General features: G+C 55.7%; 2 protein-coding genes across 2 annotated transcripts; both read right to left on the reverse strand.

Annotated features, from left to right (window-relative positions):
• Window positions 1-1,415: 1,415 nt before the first annotated feature.
• On the reverse strand, window positions 1,416-7,076 carry CHRNG (cholinergic receptor nicotinic gamma subunit). Its single transcript, XM_007941829.2, has 12 exons — window positions 7,022-7,076; window positions 6,712-6,851; window positions 6,572-6,616; window positions 6,283-6,392; window positions 5,566-5,721; window positions 4,188-4,285; window positions 3,482-3,682; window positions 3,215-3,329; window positions 2,926-3,040; window positions 2,121-2,328; window positions 1,794-1,927; window positions 1,416-1,589 (listed from the first exon to the last, which is right to left on the reverse strand). The coding sequence occupies exons 1-12, from the start codon at window positions 7,074-7,076 to the stop codon at window positions 1,416-1,418; spliced, it is 1,551 nt and encodes a 516-aa protein (XP_007940020.1).
• Window positions 7,077-13,313: 6,237 nt separating this feature from the next.
• On the reverse strand, window positions 13,314-22,742 carry CHRND (cholinergic receptor nicotinic delta subunit). The gene is made up of 12 exons (XM_007941848.2): window positions 22,691-22,742; window positions 22,299-22,444; window positions 21,840-21,884; window positions 21,225-21,334; window positions 20,749-20,904; window positions 20,421-20,533; window positions 19,848-20,048; window positions 18,598-18,709; window positions 18,293-18,407; window positions 14,484-14,688; window positions 14,272-14,390; window positions 13,314-13,496 (listed from the first exon to the last, which is right to left on the reverse strand). The coding sequence occupies exons 1-12, from the start codon at window positions 22,740-22,742 to the stop codon at window positions 13,314-13,316; spliced, it is 1,557 nt and encodes a 518-aa protein (XP_007940039.1).
• Between the last annotated feature and the right edge of the window lie 256 nt (window positions 22,743-22,998).

Below are 22,998 nucleotides of genomic sequence, written 5' to 3' on the forward strand. Positions count from 1 at the left end.
CGTCTGGTTAGCAGACAAGTGTCTTAGCCACTATGCTACCAGAGCCAGTACCTAATCTCTGCCCTGTGAGGCATTCCGAAGTTTAAGAGACTCACCCTAGGTGACAAGGCTAGTAAGAGGCGGGAGGTTGCCCTGCTCCATCAAGCCCTCCAGAGCTGAGGCCCCCGCACAGAGACCCAGCCTCAGCTCTAGCTGGGCACCGGCAGGAGGGTCCACATGTGCACAGGCGTAAGTGAAGTGCTCCAGAGCCAGCAACCCTGCACCGGGGTCATTTCCAGGGCTCTCTCTCCTCCCCCAACCCCTGTGGCTCATTGTCAGGCTTTTATGTGGCATTTGTACATTTTTTTTAATCACTCTCACTCACACCTTTGATCCTGGGGTTGTTGAGAGAAGACAGGAACTGACACCAGTGCCCATATTGCAGAGGAGGAAACAGGCTCAGGGAAAGGAAGTGACATGTCCAAGGCCCCAACTGTCCTCTCAGAGCAGGTCCTGCCTCCTCCCCAGGAAGACTCAGCTGGTCATCGTATTTCATGATAAATGGGGCTTAGGGAGGCAGGTCAGCGACCCATCTCAGGAGGCAAAGCGGTTGCCTGTAACTGTAAGCCTCCCTGCCTGGCTGCCCTTCCCTTGAACTAACCATCCTTTGGAACCAGTGCAAAACACCCCAGCTTTTGAGAAGAGAAGGAAGAAGGGTGCAGTTTTCCAGGGCGCAGAAGCATTCTTACAGCGTCTGAGACTGGGTCAGAGACAGGAATTCTGGACTCATACCAGCGTTCTAAAAAGCTTCTCTTACTCGGGGCCTCAGTTTGCACATTTGAAATGTAATAGTGGTTCTTCTTGTCCACAATGCTGTGACAAGCTCTCTTCTAAACAACAAAAAGATACTACAACTCAAGAAATCTTTTGTGATCCATGGCAAAAAGTGTATGTGACTGAGAAAGTTACAGGTGCCGGTGAGTATGGGGGCCACCACACCCAGACAGCACAGGGAGGAAACACCAGTTGGAGTGAGCATCATCTCTCCTGACATCCCTCCTTCAGGAGCCTGGGGGGAAATAAATAAAAGGGCTGCCAGGCTAAGGCCTGGAGGAGAGGACTTCTCCGAGTTGGGGGCGTCATACAGAACAGAGCCCTCAGGGCCTCAAAGATGGATGGGAGTCGAAAATGCTCTACTGAGGTGAGGAGGTTGCTCAGCGGAGGGGTGGGAGAACCAGGGCTAGCTAGCCAATGCCACGTGGATGTTGACCCCAACGGCACCCCCTGCCCACAGCCTGTCCCCACACTCCAGACTCCAGCTCTGTTTCTTTATTTTCTCAGGCCTTGACGAGCACACTCATGCCCTCAGCGGAACACAACACAGCTGCTGAGATTCTGCACCGTGATGCCCCTGTGCCCAGCCGTGGTTGGTTGGCTCAGTCAGGTGAGGGCAGGTAGGGGCGGGGGTCTCCAGGGAACGGCAGGGCAGGCACCTGGTTGTAGTAGGCCATGAGGAAGATGCCAGCGGTGCCACAGGCAAAGAGGGAGAGCATGGCCAGGAAGCAGACACGGTCCAGCACACGGCCCACCAGGAACCACTCCTTGTTCCCCTGAAGGCAGGAGGCAGCATGTGGGATGACCTATGGTGGACCCAAACCTGCCCTGGATCCCTTGGAAGGACCCTTGGCCAACATCAACTCCACTTTTTCCACCCACCACCCCACCTTGAACCCTTACTTGTCCTGCCTCTACCCCAGGTCCGAGCCCTTCGTTGGCAGGTACTCACCCCCATGCCTCCCCTCCCCCTGGCTTACACTGTCAAAGTGAGTCTGCTGGTGGTGGGCTCTGGCAATGAGATTGCAGGCTTCGACGCAGGCCTGGATGGCCGGGGCGGCCTGCTTCAGGCTACCGCAGAACTCCTGGCTCTGCCTTGGGTCTGGGCCTTTCTCTGAAGAGGAAAGAGAACAAGCTTTGGGTGTAGAAGGGAAGGGACACAGGCAGAGAAGGTGGCCTCTCTCAAGGGACCCCAGCCCTGCACACTTGCCCATCACCCATCTGCTGTGCCTGGCACTTTGGCCGCCAGCCAGCCTCCCTTCTGGAGGCCCTGGGAACTGCAGCCCTCTCAAGTCCCTGGGCCTCACCGAGCTGCTCCAGCGCGGCCTGCACCAGCCCATTCCGCTGCCGGAAGAGCAGCTCGCTGTGAGGCATGTGTGGAGTCACCTCCTCCCTGGCTGCTGTCCACTGCCCCAAGGAGCCATTCTGTAGGCGGGGCCGGGTGTCCTGCACCCCCGCTGGGCCCAGTGGGCGCACATGCATCCCAAGCAGCTGGGGCAGGAGCCGCAGGAACACCTGGGTGCAGGGGGTGGGGGGCGCTGGTCAGGGTGGCCGGCAGGCCTTAGGCTAGCCAGGCTGCTGGGAAGGCGCTGGAGGCTGGTATGGAGGCCTTATGCTGCCAGGGGCAGCAGGTGAGGGGCAGTGGCTGGGTCCAGCTGGATTCTCCTGTGCCCAAAACTGAGCTGTGACCTCAAATTTCTGGGCACATCATGATCATTGAGGTCTGTACTGCAAACACAGATTCCTGGGCCCCAGCTTATCTGCTGCCTAGGGGTCTGTCTTTGTAAAAATACTACCTCCTCCACTTTCTACCCATACGCCTCTGGGCAAGCTAGTTACCATGTGCGTGCCTCAGTTTCCCGTCCCAAGGGTGATGGTATGTCCGCTTCATGGAGTTTTTATGAAGATTAAATGTGAGTAAGGTGTTCAGCACGGTGTCTGTCCCATAGCCCCTAATATCATTATTATTTATCCACCTTGGCAAAGGCTTCAAGCATGCTGGGTACAGATATGCTGCTGAGTGGGACAGGTGAGGAATATGGATGGGGACAGGGAGTAGTGGGCGCACGTGTGTGTGCACCGGGTGAGAGGACGCTGGGGAAGGGACCTTGCCTTGCGGACCCCATGGGCCATGGAGTGTGTGTGTGGGGACCTCAAAGACACGTTGAGGACAACCACGGCGTTGACGACAATGAGGATGGTCACCACCAGGAGGAAAGTCAGGTACCTGTGGGGGCAGGAGGCCAGGCTGGCTCTTAGCCACCCCCACCTCCAGGTCCCCTGGGGGCAGGCGTCTGCTTTGAGAATGGTGGGGAGTGGGGCTTGGCAGATGGGCAGTGCCAGCAGTCCTCAAGGAGGGAGGGGAGGAGGTAGGCAGGTGGGCAGGCGAGGACTGTCATACTTGCTAATGAGTGGCACAGCCTGGGAGGTCTCGGGCACCTTCTTAGCCACCAGGAAGAGGAAGATGGTCTGGGCCAGGAGAACATTGATGGCAACAGTACACTTCTGGCCACCCGCTGCCCAACACCAAGAGGCTACTCAGCAGGCTCAGCCTCCCCAGTGTGAGGGAGCCCACCACCCGCTCCTGGGTCGTGGTGCCCCTCCAGCCACCCAGCTGTCCCCTGTGCTGCCGACGGGGCCACGGCTCCCCCCACCACGCTCCAGGTACCCTTGGCAGGCAGGAAGTAGATGAGGATGACGACGGAGGAGATGAGTACGCAGGGGGCAATGATGTTGATGACGTAGAAGAGGGGTTTGCGCTGGATGAGCAGATAGAAGCCCACCTTCTGGTGGCCCGCCTCCTCCGCTGGCGCCGCCGGGTCCAGCAGCATCTTGGCGGGCCGGTGCCGGATGGCCCACTCCCCGTTCTCTGTGGGCAGCAGGGGCAGGCATGGGGAGGACGAAGGGGGCACCGTGGGGCCAGACGATGGGGCAGGAGGTTGGTTATCTGACCCCCCCCAACACTGAAGTAACTTTCCTGGGGAGAATCAGAACTTGGTCAGACCTTTTAAAACATTTGTTTCATGGTTTGTTGTTTTGAGTTGCACTCAAGTCAGTTCTGACTCCTAACGCCCCCGTGTGCTGAGTGGAACTGTTCCATGGGGTTTTCAGGGCTGTGGCCTTTCAGAAGCAGACTGGCAGCCCTTACTTCCTTTGTGCCTCTGGGTGAGTGTGAACCACCAACCTTTCAGCTCGTAGTCGATGCCTTAACCATTTGAACCATCCAGCGTTTAGGACAGTTTTTATATTGAATTACATAGGAATTACAATCTTGTCAGTGCTTGGTCCCTAAGGCTTGATTGGACTCTGGCCCTGCAGCCGGGTCCAGGAAGGGCCCTGGGCAAGACTGCTCCAGGAGCCCCGGGTACAGGTACCTGTGAAGGCCTCGGGGTCAATGAAAATCCACTCAATGGTCTGCCCGTCCTCCTGGCTGAGCTGTAAATTGATCTCGTTGGTGCTGTAAGTCTGGGACCTGGGAGTTGGTGGGAAAGATGATAAGGAGCAGGCCCCGGAAGGGCAACTCCGGGCAGTGTAGCCTTTGAAATTGCAGCTCCATGCTTCTGAGTTTGCCACAGAAACACCGGGCAGTGTTGTGGAAGGGAGTTGAGGCTCTTGGGGGTCGGGGAAAGTGCAAGTTGGGGGGCCACTGTCTGGTAGCTAAGAGGCCAGGACCAACCTTGTATTCATCCAGCCCCTGGCATCTCTCCCACTGCTGGCCGACGAGAACATAAGAAATAAATTCCTACCCAAAGAGCTGCTCTCGGGGCTGTATGCTGGGGGGAAGTATGCCATACTCCAAGGCCCCCCTTTGTCAAAGACGTTGTTGTCATTAGTTGCCATGGAGACGGTTCTGACTCCTGGCAACCCTGTGTGCTCCGTAGGGTTTCAGGGCTGACCTTTTGGAAGCAGATTGGCCAGGCTCCTCTTTTGAGTGTCTCTGAGTGAGTTTGAACTACCAACCTTTTGGCTAATAGTGGAGCGCTTAACTGTTTCTGCCACCCTAGTCACCCAGACTTTCTCCCCACATCTATGGACGGGGAAACTAGGACCCAGGGACACTCCCTCACCCCCCATGTGGCTTGGGTCACATATAGAGGGTTCAGGCCCGGATTCTTCATCCCTGACAAGACAGCCCTCTGCCTGTGAGTGCGTTTGGTCTTGTGTGTAGCGTACACACGTGTGCACTAGCACACACGTGTGCACTCATGTATGCTGTATGCATGTGCACATCTTCTCACCCACCCACCCCAGACATGAATTTCTCCCCTTGGGCACAGGCAGGGAAACTGAGGATGAGTGAGGGGGCTGGGGCATCTTCAGAGATGGCACAGAGGCCCTGGAGAGGTGGGGGCCTGCCTGGGGCCTCCAGGTGGTGACTGAGAAGAGGCCAGAAGCCTCACCTCTCCCCCAGGGCCAGGGCCCTGCCACACCTGTCCAGGCCCTTCTTAGAGCAGCTCCCTAGGTCCCCTACCAACTCAGGCACACCTCCAAGGTGACCTTCCTTCACCACCACCCCCAAAAATAAACCAGTTGCCATCAAGTCAGTCCAACTCCTGGTGACCCAGTTTGTGTCAGGGTAGAACTGGTCTCCACAGGGCTTCAGGGCTGTGACCTCTGGGAAGTAGCTTGCAAGGCCTTTGTTCTGGGTGAGTTCGAACTGCCAACCTTTCGGTTAGTCGTCACACGCGTAACCGTTTGGGCCACCCAGGGCTCGCCTTTGCCCCCACCCCCGCCCCCCATACATGGCCTCACTGGAAGATGAGGGAGCAGTTCTGCCAGTCGAAGGGGAAGTAGGTGACAGAGATGGCACAGGAGGAGCGGAAGATGGCGGGCGGCAGCCAGTAGATGCAGCCGTCGGGAGACACAAGAACGTTGCAGTAGAGGGCCACCTCGAACACGCCGTCCACGCTGCAGGCACAGCCAGGCCACAGGGCTAGGCTTCATACCCAGCCCTGGCAGAGGCCCTGTGGCCAAACCAGCCTGGCCCTGATATGGGCGGGGCCAGGGGATGCCACGCCCTCCCAGTCTGCCATGCCCCAGGCTGGTCCCCACCTGGCCACAGGAACCACTATCTCCCCCACATCTCCCTGCTCCCCCCACCCCAGGCAGGGCCCCTGCCTTCTAACCTCTTTAATCATTACAAGAATGGTAATGATGGCCACTAACATCTGGTAAGCCTCAAAATGGGCTAGAGCTAAGCTGGGCACGCTCCCTGTCCATCCAGCTGAAGCCTCACAGCCCTTCTGTAGGTGCCACTGAAGTCTCCAGGTCATGGGAACTTAAGGGACAGCCCCAGAGAGCAGAAGTGACCCCCAGCTGGCCCAGCCCAGAGGTGATGGAGCCTGTCTAGAACTAGGTCTACTGGCCCTGAGGTCAGAGGTCATACTTGGGCATGCGCACAGCACCTGCACCATCTCCAGCTTTCCCAGGCCCCTTGCTGGGCGCCCCCCCAACAAGCCCCTGCCTCACTTGTTCTCCAGCACGACATCCGGCCGCCACACCATGGTGGACGGCACTCGAAGCACCCACAGGCCCTCGTAGTCTCGCGGGTCCCAGCGCAGCCGGTAGTCACACCATTGCTGTGTGTGAGGGGAAGCTGCCAAGCCTCTTCTGCCCATTGCCCCACACCCACACCCCAGAACGGAATGGGGGTCCAGTCCAGGCAGGACAGCAGAGGCAAGGGTGGGGGGTGGGCAATCGGCTCTCCGAGACCCTTGGGGGCCCAGGGTGGGAAGCAGGGTGGCAGACAGCCTCTTACCATCTCTATCCAGACGTTGGTGGTGAGGGCCTCCTCACGCTCATTCTTGGGGTGCAGAACGGAGGGCTAAGCCCAGCCCTGGCCCTCCTCCCAAGCAGCCCGCGCTCCCTGAGCCCGTCCCTCCCCAGGCTGGGGCTCACCAGGGAGATGAGGTTGGTGAGGGTGAGCTTCAGGCTGACATTGACCACATCAGCCTCGTCCTCGGCGGGCCGCAGGTGGGGGTTGTAGTTGCGCATCAGGTCTGCGAGCAGGCGCTCCTCCTGGTTCCGGCCCTGGGCTCCTACAATGGACAGCCATGAGCAGGGCAAAGGGCTTCGAGGCAGACAGGGTTGGGGACCACGGAGAAGCAGGGGACTGGGGTGGGGCAGGCCCAGGAGCCCTCCAGACACCGGTTCTGTCCCTCGGGTCCCTGCCGCAGCCCCCCAGGCCCCTGGTGCCCTGTGTCCACACCCAGGCCACCAGCCAGCAGCGGCAGGAACAGCAGCAGCCCCCCGCCCCCACGCATGGCGCCTCAGCTCTCCACAGCGGCGGCGCGTGCAGGATGGCAGCTCCAGAGGCCGGGACAGATCGATGCGACTCCAGGTCTCATGTGACACACTCCTCACTCCCACCCCGCCGCCAGCCTGCCCCACCAGGCCCCACCAGCTGTCTGACCACAGCATTGTCAGCTGTCAGGATGGACACAATGCTGGGCTCAGGTTACCTGGGCTGGGAAGGGAGAGGGGCCATGCGGCCCCAACAGACTCCTGCCACCTCCATTCCCACTCTCAGACTCCTTTGTCCCAGTCCTAAGTCAATTTTTGAGCTGGGGGCTAAGGACACAGCTGGGGACAGATGGGTGTGGGAGAGAGAGCAGGGACCCAGGTGGGACCCAAGCACCGCTTGCCCCTCCAGGGAGTTGGGGTCGGGGGGGGGGCGCTGAGGGCTGTTTGACAGACATGCTCAATATGAGAGAGCTAGTGACATGAGAACCCCAAGTTCCTTCCACCAGCCTGACGTCTTCAGGGGTTGCTCCTTCGGGCCAAGACTAGAGGGACGGGGAACAACCAGGACCAGGAAAGGGTGCCTCAGCCCCATGGGGCCTTAACACCCTGTCTTAGCTTCCTAGTGCTGTGGGAACATAAATGGCCCAAGTGGATGCTCTAAAGAGCAGCAATTGTCTCTCAGTTTTAGAGGCTAGATGTCCAAATCAGGGCACCGGTCCTTCCTGGTCAGCAGCCCCGGGCGTTCCTTGGCGTGTAGACGGTTCCTCCTGTGGTCTCTTCCCTCTGTGTGTATGTCTGTCTCTGTGTCTGTTTCTTTGAGCAGGACCCACCCTCCTCAGGCATGACTTCATTAACCTAACAGAAACCTCTGTTTCCAAACTTTCATAGGGGTCCGGACTTCAGCATGTTTTTTTGTTTTTGTTTTTGTTTTTTAAATTGTGAATAGGGTAAAGTTTACAGAGCAAAATTCACTTTCTGTACAGCAGTTCACATACACTCTCTCATGACATTGACCACAATTCACCACAATGCAACAGCTCCCCTCCCACTTCCTCCCGACAGTCACCTCTTCCCAGTGTCCATCCCTCCATGCACTCCTGCCCGGAGCTGTCTCCCTGTGCATAAACAGCCCTTCTTTCTCCCATGATTGTTCTCTCCAAGGAGCGTATTTACCTCAGGGAAATGTTCAACTCCTATGCCTGTCTTTTTCCAGTGTGTGTTTTGAGGATGCGATTCACCTGTCACACACCTTAACATGAATGAAGGCACCAGGTCAGAGTCCCCAGTGCCCTAGAAGTGGGACACAGGACTGGTAAGCTTAGAAGTGAAGGGCTGAGAAAGATCCATAACTTGGCCTCTTGTGAATAGGACAGCCTGTGGGGCTCCTCCAACAGACATTTATGGAGCCCACCACCACCTTGTGTGTGGCGGGTAAGGTTGGGCCATGGGGATCCTGATAAGCCTGAGCCCTTGGGAGTTGCAGTCCATGGAGGCAGGTAAACAGAAGTCCAGGTATGGCCCCCAGAGAGGCAAATGGGGGTACCCAGTAGGGAAATTCAAGACCAGAAAGTAGCCTCATTCACTTTGAGGACTATGGTCAGCAGAAGGGGGTGGGTCAAGGCTGGCTCCAGAAGCCAGGGGCCCTGCTGCCCACTGTGGACACGCTCGGGCCACCTGCTTTGGAACCATCTACTCCAAGCTGACAGGTCAGCCTGTCCTAGTTTGTGCACAAGACAGAAACTCAGGACCTATACGTGCCACCCACCTGTCGAGCTGTCACCAGCAACCAAGGGACAGGGCACCGGAAGGGATTGGAGGGAAAGCATGGTTGGAGGACAGAGGTCCCTCCCCACTGAATGAATGACATTGCAGTGTGTGCTGGTGAACTGAAGCTGCCAAGGCTCTCTGCCCTTGGAGACCCAAATGGAGCTGGCTTTGAAACCAGCCCCCGGCCGAGGGGCCACAAGTCGTCTGTCCTCGCCAGGAGTTCATGGAGTGGGTTGGTAGTGGCAGCACCGGCCTCCCCAGTCATGTCTGCCTTTGATCCTGCTTCCGCAGTTAATCTGGGGGTGCCTCGTCTGCCAGCCTCTGTCCTGCTCCATGCCCCACACCTAGATTTCTTTGACCACACCCCAAGGTGCACCCTCAAACCATCCATCCATGTGTGGAACGAGCGTTCCCTGGAGTTTACAAAGCCAACAGCTCCTCCTCTCCTCGGCATCACCTCCAGGAGTCACCTCTAAGACTCCCTGCCTCCCCACTTGGCCCTCTGGTGGCACCCCCACACTCAATTCCCTCCCCTGCTTTTTCAGAGCACTCTCTCTTTCCCCTCTCCATGCTCCTCCAATCGCACACCTCCCCAAAGACTCATCTGTGGTCTCTGCTAAACAACTGACCATCTCCTCTAGCCCCTGTATCCCCCCCTCTCCCTCCCAGGGCACAAGGGGTCTGGCCCGATGCTTTGAAATTTCTGGCTTCTCCTTTTTCCTTCCCCATAAGTCTCTGAGAGGCAAAGGGGACAATGGAGACTGATTTCCTCTCAGGTGTGACTTATGCAGGCTCCCTGATGTGCAAAGATTTACACTCCTGTTTTCTGCCTTCTCTCTGCTCTGGGGGAGTTGCAGAGAAGGCTCCCAGTGGTTCTCAGGAGGGCCCGCCATCTTTGAGGCTGTTTCCTACTTCCTGGAGGGGCTGAGGGTGCAGGACCTATTAAAGGAGAATCCCATGGACACCGTTCTTTGTCCAACAATTACTTCTCTTTTGCTACCTCCTATGGTACGGGCTGGAAAAGCAAAATACTCTTTTCCCAGGATCCCTTGAGGGTAGGGGTAGTCCTGTGATTACATTTTGACCAATGGGAAGTTGGCTGAGGGGCTTCATGGGAAAGCTTTTGCTTCCTGATGACAGGGTCAGAAACGGCTGGCTCCTTTCCTGCCTTGAACATGGATGTGACGTGTGGAGCTGGGGCAGTCATATTGGAGCCTGGAAGCAACAGGCATGACGACAAGAGCCAACATGCTAAGGAAGGAAGACTGGGCAGATATCAAAGAGCCTGGGTCCCTAACAGCTTGTTTGGGCAGGTGAACCCACACTGCCCAGTGACTTCTTATGTGAGAAAAAGAAAACCTTTTGTTTGAGCCACAGTTCACGGAATTTCCTCTTCCTTGCAGCCCAATGCATTCCTGATTGATTCACTGTCCTTGGAAGAAGGGTGGCAAGCCCTGAGAGCCTGGACAGACATGTAGGGACACCCTTGGTTTCTTGGGAAGCTATCCTGGGAGTGATTTCCTGGGGAGAGAAGGAGATAGACATCTAAGTCCACCAAAGAGTGGGCCAGTCCTAACTTCGCATCTTAGAATGGAAACTGCTGTGACTTGGACCCTGGACAAGAGGCACCCTTGGTTGGGCATGACATTTTGAGCTTGTCCTCTCTGGAAGGTTCTCAGCCACCTGAACAGGGCCTGATGCAACTGAGGATTCACCTGCTAGATTGTGTAAAACCTGCTGACAACAGCGCCACCCTGTGGCAGAGAGAGGCAACAACAATGGGCGAAGAGACCTGGATTCAGGCCTCCTCTCAGTCCCTGCATGGTGCAAATGGAGTTCGAGGCCTGGGGATGTACTTCAAAAAAATCAGCCATTGAAAACCCCACACAGCACAGTTCAACTCTGACACATGTGGGGTCTCTTTAGTCAGAATCAACTCGATGGCAATGTGTTTTTTTCCCCCTTTCATCTCTGTGCAAAAGTAAGGAGCTCTGGTGGTGTAGTGGTTAAGGCATTTGGCTGCTAACCAGAAGGTCAGTGGTTTGAACCCACCAGCCTCTCTGCAGAAGAAAGATGAGGCAGTTTGCTTCCATAGAGATTGACAGCCTTGGAAACCCAGTGGGGGATCTTATGAGTTGGAATCCACTCACCAGCAGTGGGTTTTCTGAGTGCAAGAGGCAGGGAACCTCCCAGAGTCTGTGGGCAGTTCTGGGAGGTCCTGGAATTCCTGTGTGTCTGGCAGCTGTGAGTCCAACCTGGTCCCTTTCAGAGAAAAATTAAGCACCTGAGGCTAAGGAATCCTGGTGGTTAGGGTTAACCCCGAGATTGTGCACAGTTCATACTGGAAGACAGAAGCAACTAGAGTCAGTTTGGGTTCTGAATGGATTTTTTTTCTCCCTTGGTTACATGTGAAGATTAAAAACCTCACTCTCTGTACACTGGAGCTAATGAGGTCATCCATCACTCTGAGAGGAATGGCTGAGCTGTGAAGACTGAGAGCCTCTACATCAAGGAGGTGGATAACGGAGGCCTCCTTGCCTTGTTCAAGGAGCCTTGGTGACACAGTGGTTAAGCATGTGGTTGCTAGCCAAAAGGTTGGTGGTTTGAACCCACCAGCTGCTCTGCAAGAGAAAGATGGGGCAGTAGGCTTCCATAAAGGTAACAGCCTTGGAAACTCTATGGGACAGTTCTACTCTGTCCACTAGGGGCACTGTGAGTTGGAACCGACTGGACACCAATGAGTTTTTATGCCTTGCTCTAGTCTGTATCATCATGCCAGGTATGGATGCACAGACCTGGCCCCAACCCCTCATGGGGGACCCAGGGACTTATCTCCTGTGACCCAGGCCCACAAGTGAGTGGGTTAAAGAACCACCCCTTAAATTTGTAAGACACACCGAAGTCTCTTCCCCCATTAGCAAATTCAATCCTCGTAACAGCCCGTGAGAGGGACTCAATATACACATTGTGCAGTGAGAAAAACTGAAGCTTGGAGCCAGTAAGTTGCTTGCCCAAGGTCACACTGCTAGTGGCAGAGCCAGGACCAGACGGTCTCTCTATTGCTACGTAACAGATTACCCCAAAACTCAGTAGTTTTAAACAACAAACATTTATCTTCTCACACAGTTTTGAGGGCCAGGAATCCAGGCGCAGCTTAGCTGGGTGGTCTTGGCTCAGGGACTTTCATAGGGTTGTGGTCATCTGGGGGCTCCACTGACGCTAGAGGGTCTGCTTCCAGGCTCCCGCGTGTGGCTTGAGGCCTCAGTTCCTTGTCACATGGATCTTTCCATAGGGCAACTGGCATCCCCAAAGTGAGATATGCCATTCACACACACACACATGCATGCCTTTTATAACCTAACCTCAGCAGTGACATACTATCACTTCTGCCTGACTCTGTTAGTCACAAAGACCAACCCAGGTGTCCTGTGGGTGGGTACTACACAGGCATGAATACCAGGAGGATCGCTCACTGGGGCCATGTTGGAGGCAGGCTACCACACAGACCCGTCTCCCAGTTTGTGCAGTCTTGCCCTTTGGCCCTTGACCTTAGGGAGGAGATTGCATGGGGGGCTCCCTTGAGGGGTAATGTTGCCAGAATTAGCAAGTAAAAACGCAGGACACCCACTTATATTTGAATTTCAGATGAACAATACATTTTTAGTATAACTATGTCCCAAATATTGCATGGCAACTCTATCTGGGGAGAAGCGGTAGGTGCCAAGGCGGGGCTCCTTGGTGGGGGGAGGCACTGAGTTCTAGGGCTCTAGGACTATGCATGTGACTTGGGGGTGACAGACTGACCCCTGGCCTTTGAGACACGGAGCCTGACCCTCCTATGTCAGGCATGAGGTGCTTGCGCTCGAGGGCCCCGCACACAGAGTGGTCAAGGCCCAAAGGGGAAGGGAAAGGGCGTGATGAAACCCTGCAGAAAACCTCTTCCCTAAGGAGCCAGAGGAGACGGAGGTGCCCTGACCTGGCACCAGGTGGTGCCTCAAAAGCCTAAGACCGAGGGTGAGCGGGAGGAGGGTGGCTGGAGGAGCTGGGCAGTAAAGGCTCAGAATCGCATCAGCCCGTCCCTGTTCTCTGGAGGAGGAGAGGCAGAGAGGCCATGCCCTGTCCCTTGGTCTCTGTGACCCCGCAGAGTTCTCCTGGGAGGCTGGCCTGAGTGACCACTTCCCTGGCCCCGAGCCAACCTCCTGCCTCCCCCACATCGTCCCAGGCCCTTCTTCCACAGCGGAGTCCACTCACTCTTAGACCTCACCATGAATGAAGGAAACACCGTGGAGGAGTGAGGTCCCCCCGCTCCCTTGAGCCCATGAGCGCCCATACTCCTTTCTTTTCTGCCCTAGCCTGTGAGACCAGCTGGGCTCAAGCCTCAGGGCCAGGAGTCAGCCTTCCCAAGGGGAGGGAATGATTCTCCTCTCAGGTACCGGCAGATACGGCTGCCACCTTAGGCCCATCCCTCAGGCAAAGGTCCCACTAGGGCCCTAGACAAAGCGCTTATCTTTCTCTCGGTAGGAGAAGGGGTCTCCAGGGAAAGGTTGAGGGGGAGGCTGATTGTAGGCGCCCTGCAGGAAGATCAAGGCCGTGCCCACCACCATGATGGGCGTCACCACAAACAGGCAGAGTCGGTCGACAGTGCGGGCCACCCGGTTCCAGCAATCCTTCTCCTGAAGGGGTGAGGAGACATGGGCTGTGGGGGTCTCAAACTCAGGCCCACACTCCTAGTGACAAGGCCCAATGAGGAGGCAGAGGTGTGGTCTTGGTTTGTCTGTGGGGGTGGGCTCAGGCTTACAGGCCCAGATGAGATGAGCTGGCACACTCAATGTCCTGACCAAGGCCCCAGGCCCTCCGGCCACAGTCAGGCCTTGTCATTGGTCTTTCAAGGACAGAGTGGGGCCACAGCCTCCCTCCCCACTCTACTGCAAGGTTCCAGGGGGCTGGAGAGGAGCTGGTGGTAGGAGTCTGTCTGAGAGTGAGCTGAGGCCCCTCCCCTGCTCTTCCCTTCTTTCCCAGCTCCTTGGGCTGCTACTAGCTCATTCTTTCTCACAAAAGAATCTATAAAAGTTAGTGTGATAGTGAACTGAAATATATAGCTGCCTTTGAAATGCCTGGCTTAGTCTGCAGTGTCAGGGTTGGAATTAGGCAGAGGCGGCAAATGACTGGCATCTGGGCAAAAGGGCCCTAAGGGAGGCCTAGAGGGTGGCTGGGACAGGGCACAGTGGCAAGCTTGTGTGTATACCTGCGTGGGTGCCTGGTCCAGTGTGCTTATGGGGGTCTGCAAGCAGGGCTGGCTCTCCCTGCTTGGGGGGCTACAATCTATGTACTCACTGGGAACTCCCTCATATTAACTGGTTCTGAAGAGAACTATGCCCTCCTAAGAGAGGCTACACTTGGGCAGTGCACGACTTGAACACCTGTCCACAGCAGGCCTGCGACACTCACCTCGTTGTAATTGTTCTGTTCCCTCATGTGGTTGACGATGAAGTTGGCCCCGTCCACAGCTGGCTTCAGCTCAATGAAGAGCTCTTGCTGGGTCTGCTCAGAGCCTGGTGGAGGTCGGCCTGTGGGGACCGGGCCAGAGGAGGATGTGAGGCCAGCCCCCACCTGCACCCCCCCACACGTACAGGCCGAGCCCCAAGGTGGCCGGGACCCACGTGCAGTGGTGAGGCGCCGGGCCAGCCCGTGCCGCTCTGACTGTTTCTCAAACATGAGGTCACTGCGGGACTTGAGTGAGAAGTACTCCTCAGCCTTGGAGATGTAGCCCAGAGAGCTGTTCCTGCGGACCAGGGCCCCAGGGCTGGGCCCATTCTCCTCCGGGCGGGACATGTGCAGGAGCTCAGGCAGGGTCTCCAGGAAGAGCTGTGGTGGGTCAGGGTGACACAGGAGGTTGTTTTACTCATCAGGGTCCTCTTCAAGCATCCTGAGTTCTTACCCAATGGCTGCACCTCTAATGGTTGCAGTAAAGTCCTCCCCAGCCAGACTTTCCATTGTCTATTCCCTGATCCCCTACTGATGGGCACTTAGGTTGCTTCCACTGTTTTCCCACAGGACACAGCACTCATTCATTGAAAAGAAATTCTTTAATTGGCTTAGTGCTTCTGTTCTACCTCCTAGTTTGTTGAATAGTGTCTGGGGTCTTAAAAACTCGCAAGCACAACAACTGGGCTCTATTCACCTGCAGCAACAGAAGAAAAAGGACAGAAGGACTCAGGAGGATGTGGAATGTGCCCAGTGGAACAAGCGGAAAGAACTGAGGAAAAACTTCAAGCCTCAAATTGCAATATTGAAGGATTCCATGGGCAAAAAGGAGCTCTGGTGATGTAGTGGGTAAGGAATTTGGCTGCTAGCCAGAAGGTGAGCAGTTCAACCCCATCAGGTGCTCCATGGGAGGAAGACGAGGCAGTCTATTTCCATAAAGATTTACAGCCTTTGAGACCCAATGGGGGTTGCTATGAGTTGAATCGACTTGATGGCAGTCAGGAGTGGGTTATGGGTAAAATATTGAATGACTCAGGAAGCATGAAAAAAAGATGGAAGGAATACATAGAGTCACTGTACCAAAAAGAATTGGTCAATGTTCAATCATTTCAGGAGGTAGCATATGATCAAGAATCAATGGTATTTAAGGAAGAAGTCCAAGCCGCATTGAAGGAATTAGTGAGAAACAAGGCTCCAGGAATTAACGCACTATCCACTGAGATGTTTCAACAAATAGATGCAGCTATTTGGAAGACAGCTACCTGGCCAATGGACTGAAAGAGATCCATATTTGTGCCCATTCCAAAGAAAGGTGATCCAACAAAACATGGAAATTATCAAACTATCATTAATATCACACACAAGTAAAATTTTGCTACAGATCATTCAAAAATTGACCAGGAACTGCCAAAAAGGCAAACTGGATCCAGAAGAGGATATGGAATGAGGGATATCATTACTGATGTCAGATGGATCTTAGCTGGAAGCAAAGAATACCAGAAAGATGTTTACCTGTGTTTTATTGACTATGCAAAGACATCTGACTGTGTGGATCATAACAAATTACAGATAATATTGCAAAGCACGGGAATTCCAGAACACTTAATTGTGGTCATGAAGAACCTGTACAGAGACCAAGAGGCAGTTGTTTGCATGAAACAAGGGGACACTGCATGGTTTAAAATCAGGGAGTGTGTCAGAGTTGTATTCTTTCACCAAAGTTATTCAATGTGTATGCTGAGGACATAATCTGAGAAGTTGAACTATATGAAGAAGAGCATGGCATCAAGATGGGAGGAAGTCTCATTAACAACCTGAGATATGCAGATGACACAGCCTTGCTTGCTGAAAGTGAAGAAGACTTGAACCACTTACTGATGAAGATCAAAGACTACAGCCTCCAATATGGACTATACCTCAAAATAAAGCAAACAAAAATTCTCACAAATGAACCAATAAGCAACATCATGGTAAATGGAGAAAAGATTGAAGTTGTCAAAGATTTCATTGTACTTGGATCCACAATCAACACTTATGGAAGCAGCAGTTAAGAAATCATGTTGTACTGCACTGGGGAAATCTGCTACAAAAGACCTCTTTAAAGTTCTGAAGAGCAAAGATGTCACTTTGAAGATTAAGGTGCACCCAACTCAAGCCATGGTATTTTCAATTGCCTCACATGCATGTGAAGCTGGACAGTGAGTAAGGAAAATCAAAGAAGAATCAATGCCTTTGAATTGTGGTGTTGGCAAGGAATACCGAAAATACCATGGACTGCCAGAAGAACAAACAAATCTGTCCTGGAAGAAGTGCAGCCAGAATTCTCCTTGGAAGTGAGAATGGGCAGACTTCATCTCACCTACTTTGGTCATGACGTCAGAAGGGACCATTCCCTGGAGAACAACATCGTGCTGGTAAAGTGGAGGGTCAGCAAAAAAGGGGAAGGCCTTCAATGAGCTGGACTGAACAGTGGCTGCAACAATGGGCTCCAATGCAGCAGGACTGTGAGGACGGCGCAGGACTGGGCAGTGTTGTGTTCTGTTGGACATGGGGTCACTGTGAGTCGGAGTCAGCATGACAGCACCTAACAACAACGTGGAATGTGTGGCTAATTGTCCCCATGAACAAACTGCCTCCTTGGCCATGAGACCAGAAGAACTGGATGGTGCCTGGCTACCAAAATTACTGAACATTTTGATCTAAGATTCTACAGAGGACTCTTGATCAAAACGGGGAAATGTAGACCAGAATTTCAAATTTCCACAGACTTCAGGCTTTCTGGAGCCATGAAGGCTGGACAAACCTGAAACTATCGCCATGCTATTGCCATGAGATAATCTTTAAGCCTTGAACCAAAAATATTCCCTGAAGTCTTCTTAATACCAAACAATAAACCAAAACAAAAACCAAACTCATTGCCATCGAATTGATTCCACCTCATAGTGACCCTTGTTTCTGAGGCAGTAAATCTTTATAGACGTAGATTGTCCCATCTTCGTTCTGCAGAGTGGCTGGTGGGTTTGAACTGCCAACCTTCTGGTTAGCAGTCAAATGCCTTAGGCATCGCACCACCAAAGCTCCTAATACCAAAGTCTAGATTAACTAGTGAAAATGTCTGTGTATCAACAACAACATTTTAAAAAAGACTTAAAAAAGAAAATGAATTACATATTTTAAAAAAACGGCATGAAAAATGTTCAAAATGCTGAGATCCCCACTCCCCTCCCCCCAAACGCTCAAAGACACCGAAAGTTGCTAAACCACTTTCAACTGTTCTGGAAGAGCCAGCTGGCCGCGAAGCAAAGGTCAGGGCGGCAGAGAGACAGGCACTCCCCTCCTAGGCACCCTGCCCCTCAGTCCTCACCTTCTTCTCTGTAACTCATTTATAACAAACACACAGCAAGATGAGCAAACCTTGAGCACATGGTTTGATGAATACGTACAGGTGCGTTCAACCAGGTAATCACCACCCAGGTAACACGGTGAACATTATCCTTCATGCCTTCAATCAATTCCTACCCACTCCAAAGGTAACTACCCCTCTGACATCCGTCACCAAACATTGTTTTTGTCTGTTCTTGAACTTGATAGAAATGGAGCCATGCAGTTGCTCTCTGGCTGCTGGCCTCCTTCATGCAACGCTAGGTGAGATTCCTCCGCGTAGGTTCTGGCGGAGGGGTCTCCACTGAGTGCAGCACCGGGCGTCTGCCGGTGCTCAACACCGTCTGTGGACAACTTCCATTTTGGCTATAGGAGCCCCCACCCTTTTCTGTTGGGAATGTAACGTTTTTCACTAGGTGTCCAATCTAGTGACATCAAGTACACTAACCATGTTGTGCAACCATCACCAATATTTGGCCAAATTTCCTATCACCACCAACAGAAAATCAACGCTTCCTAAACAGTGACTCCCCTCCCCCACAACCACTGCTAAACGCTGGCCTCTATACATGCGCTTGTTCGAGATATTTCATACGGCCCTCACCTTCTTGACGCCCTCGGACAGCACATGGGTGCTGGGCGACCGGAAGTGGATGTTAAGTACAATGACACAGATCACCACGACCATAGTCACCAGCACCATGCCGAAGAGCAGGAACCTGTTGGCGTACACGTACAGCCTGGAGCCCCAGCCAGGCTGGGGTGAGGCGGGGTGGGGCCAGGTCAGGGGGTGGGGCCAGATCGGGGTGGGGCCTGGGGGCGGGGCCGAGGGTGAGGCGGGCGGGGCCAGGGTTCCCAGGGGCAGAGTCAAGTGGATGGCCAGGGCAAGCTGGGCTGGGAGTCACGCACTTGCCGATGAGCGGGATGGCCATGGATGTGGGGGGCAGCCGCTTGGAGATGAGCAGCAAGAAGACAGACTGTGCCAGCAGCACTGAGATGGCCACTGATGTCTTCTCCCCACCTGGCAGAGGCCCAAACTGAGGTGGCATCTCTGGTCTGGAGCCAAGGCCAGCTGGGGTAGTCCCACTGTGGTCCCTCCCACCACTTTTCACCAGCCACTGTGTCCAGATCACAAGCTATGGAGCCAGAGGCCTGAGTTCCAATCCCGGTTCTGCCACTTAGCTGGGTGACCTTGGACAAGTAGCATAATCTCTCTGTGCCTGTTTCCTTAAAGTTAAATGTGGATATGAATAATGCCTTCTCATAGGCTTGCTGTGAGGACAAGGTGAGAGGCTGGTCATCCCTCTGAGTGGCACTGGGTGAAAGCTCCACAGATACCAGGTGTCATGATCTAATGACCCCTCCCTTCCTCCAGATGCCTGGCCCTCTTCCTAGAGTACAGGCCTGCTGGCCTCACTGTCCACTGCAGAAGGCTCTGGGGTGTCTTACTAGCCCCAGGATAACCTCACTCAAAGGCCCCTGCCCGGCACCACCATGCTCTTCCCATGGGAGCACGCTGTGGCTGCCGAGGTCTCAGGTCCACGCCCCTGCCCCAGCCCAGGCCCCAGGTGGCCACTTGCCCTGGAGTACCCCAAACATCTCTGCCCGGCATACTGCCCCCAGCTTAGACACCACCTCTTCCAGGGAGCCTTGCCCATCCCCTCCATCACTCTCTCAGCCCCATGGTTTCCATGCTGTCTGCAGGTCCAGGGCCTGGGTCTCCTCTGTCCCTGGGCCTCCGTGTGATCTGCTCGTAGTCAGTCATCCAGAACTATTAAAGCAATGCCTCCCAGAGCCAGGTTAGCGTAGAGTGCACGGCCCACTGCCACTGGCTTCTGAAAGAGCCCATTAGTCACCCACTGGCTTAACAGCTGAGGACCTGCTGGGAACCAGCCCATGGCCACACAAAGGTGGGGCTGACAGAAGGACAGTCTAGTAGCTCTCCCTGGGGTGTCCTTGGGGAGCCCATTAGGAGAGGCAGAGGGGTGTCCAGGAAGAAAGGAACCCCCAGGAGCCCTGCCCATTTGGGAGTGTCAGAGAGGGTCATGGCACTGCCTGTAGATGGCCACCAAGCCCGTGTGGCTCCCAGGAGGAAGTCAGGGGCAGGGCTGGGGTGGCTGGGGCTCAGGTGAGCTGAGGAGGGGGCCACCGAAGCTCACTGTCAGCTGGCAGGTAGAAGACCAGGTTGACCATGAAGGAGATGAGCACACAAGGCACCAAGATATTGATGACGTAGAAGAGCGGCTTGCGACGGATAATGAGGTAGAAGGTGACGTCCTGGCGGCTGGGGCTGTCCAGTGGGGCGCTGGGGTCCACATTGACCCTTGCTGGCCGATGAACAATCTCCCACTCCCCGTTCTCTGAGGGTGGCACACATGGGGGGCACTGGGAGTCACCCCGGCAAGGAGGGCTGGAGCCCTCAGGACAGGAAGGGACCCTGGGGTAGCATGCACCCCCAAGCCCATCTCCAATGCCCCAAAGGAAGGGGGTTTCCAATCTGTGTGTGGGGAGTTCCCTGTCACTGCTGCTTTTGTCTGCTGGGAAAAGGCCAAAGCTGAGGCCCTGCAGGATTCAGAGAGTGAGCATTCTTTGACTCAAAGGTGTCCTGAACCAAAACTAGGTCTGTGCAGAGGAATGGGAGAGTGGAGCTGTTAGCTTGTCTTCCTGAGAACAGCCTTGTGTTCCTGAAAAGAATGGGGTGGGGGTCTGTCTGGGGGGCATCCGCTCCCCACCTGTGAAGCCCTCCGGGTCAATGACGACCCACTCCACTGGGTAGGTGCGGTTCTTTCGGTCCACCTCCTCCTTGAGGCTCAGGGTGATCTCCTTGGCCGTGTACTTGAGCGAGCTGGGGAGGGCAGCGGGCAGAGGTTGGCACCTGCCACTGGCAGGACCATGATGGGAAGAGCCAGTGAGGGAGGCTCAGGGTAGAGAGGACCCTTGCAGGGGAGGGGACTCTAATCAGGATGGTCAGGGTCCTCAGCCTAAGGGTGCTCCATTCACCAGCCTCAGCCCTAGAAGGGTGCCCTGCGTGGGGCGGGGGGTGTAGAGAGGCAGGCGCACCTGAACTTGAGGGAGCAGTTCTGCCAGTCGAAGGGGAAGTAGGTGACAGAGATGGGGCAGGATGAGCGGAAGATGGCGGGCGGCAGCCAGTACACATAGCCTGAGGGGTAGATGAGCACGTTGCAGGAGTAGGAGATCTGGAAGGAGCCGTCATTGCTGTGGGACGGGAGCAAGGGCTTCAGTGAGCCGTGCCAGCCCAGAGCTGGCAGGGCTGGTGGAGCAGGGGAAAGCAGTCAGAGCTGGGGCGCAGGGGGAGGCGGGGAGGGAGGGCGGTCAGAGCTGGGGCTCGGGGAGGCGGGGAGGGAGGGCGGTCAGAGCTGGGGCTCGGGGAGGCGGGGAGGGAGGGCGGACAGAGCTGGGGCACAGGGGGAGGCGGGGAGGGAGGGCGGTCAGAGCTGGGGCGCAGGGGGAGGCGGGGATGATTAAGGAAGGGAAGTGGTGAGATGGAAGGGAGGGCAGGAGGGCGTTGGCCCAACTTATTCTCCAGCACGATCTCTGGGAGCCACAGCATGTGAGAGGGCAGGCGCAGGACACTGATGTTCCCAAACTGCTTGGCGTCCCACTGTAGCCGGCTGTCTGTCCAACCCTGGAGGCCCCAGAAGCATGTCAGCAGGGGCTCTGCTGGTCCACAAGCCCCTCCTTGCCCCACCTCTCCCCCAGGGGCAGCCTGGACAAGGTCTGGGAGCTGTGGCAGAAGAGGTTTGGGGGAGGCAGGGACAGTGGTGACTCAGGTCTGTCCTGCCCAGCTGTGTAGGATGTGCACTGCACAACTAAGGGAGCAACATTTCCCCTGTGGGCCCAGGTCTGCGTCTGTGCCGTGAACTTCTGGCTGACGGCAGAAGAGCATCTTATAATGCAATCCGCATGCTGTGACGTTTTCCCGCAGATGAAGCTCCCGGCGCCTCACAGATGCCATCTGGGCTGCACTAGGTGGGAGGAAGGGCAGCTAGGTCTGGGGGTTCTCTGCTGCTGAGCTCAGCTCATCCTGGAGGACAGTGTCTGGGGCAGGCTGGGGACTCCTGGTGGAAGAGGGCCCAGAGGAACCGGAGCCCTGCGCCCCATCCCCAGCTCTGAGTGGCGTGTCTCCTTACATGTTCGATCCACACATTGGTGGTGAGGGTCTCCTCCACTTCTTTCTGTAATCAGACGAGAGGGCCATCCCCCTGGGGCCTGCCTCACTCCTTCATCGCACACATTCACCAGGCACCTCCTCCCACTGGCACGCGGGGGAAACTATGGCCACCAGGCCCACGAGAACCCTGCCCACATGCTCACTGTTGGGAGCAGGCAGGCCAACCAGTGAGCTGGGAGGGCAGATGGACTCTGAAGCCATAGTGTGACGCAGAGGGCTAAAATCTGGGAGACAGGGCACCAGCCCTGCGGGCACTGTGGGCGTGAGGAGCAGTGAGCATGTTTCCCAGGCAAGAGGATTACCCTCTGGCCAGCTCTGGGGGCTCGAGCCTTCTCCGTGGCCATGCCAGTACTGGAGGCAGCAGGCCTCAAGGATCCTTCCCAGCCCTTCCCCTCAGCCCAGCCTCAGCCCATCTCACCAGGGAGATGAGGTTGGAGAGGGTGAGGGCCAGTGAGATGTCCACGCTGTCCTCCTTGTGCGCCACGGGCCGGAGCTCCTTGTTGTAGTTCTTCTCCTGGAACAGGTACCGGATCAGCCGTTCCTCTTCGTTTAGGCCCCAGCTGCCTGGGAGGACGAGGACAGGGTGCTGGCTGGGGCCCCGGAAAGGGAGCTGCCCTGAGGCCCTGCAGGCCCTAGGGCTGGTAGAGTGGAGGGGACCCCTCCCTGAAGTGGTGCCCTTGAAGACGGCCCATCCCAGCCAACGGCAGAGTGGAGCCAGGCATGGTGCTGGCAGGGCAGGTGGGCGCCATGCAGTTAGGGGCCCTGTGGGAGTCATGAGGGACCCCCAGGGCGGGTGATGCCCACTCTTACCACACAGCACCAGGGCAGCCAGCAGCCCCAGCGTCAGCACGGGCCCCTCCATCCTGTCCCTCTGACCGGGGCTTGTGTCTGCCCCTCCCGTGCTTGTCCTGGGGGCTGGGGAATGTGGGTGGAAGAAAGAGGAGACAGGTGCAGGGTGCGGGAGGGGGTGCATAGAGTGGGGTAGAGGGAAGAGGCAGCCGGAAATGTAATCTGACACCACTAGGCTTAGCTGCAGCAGGTGACAAGGGGTGGGGACGAGGACTGGTCAGCCTGCCTGCAGCCCAAGGACATGAGGTGAAGATCCCAGGCTGGGACAC

Source organism: Orycteropus afer, unplaced genomic scaffold (genome assembly GCF_000298275.1).
Source record: "Orycteropus afer afer isolate SDZICR_OR568_19922 unplaced genomic scaffold, OryAfe1.0 scaffold00006, whole genome shotgun sequence".
In the NCBI taxonomy this organism is placed as follows: Eukaryota; Metazoa; Chordata; class Mammalia; order Tubulidentata; family Orycteropodidae; genus Orycteropus; species Orycteropus afer.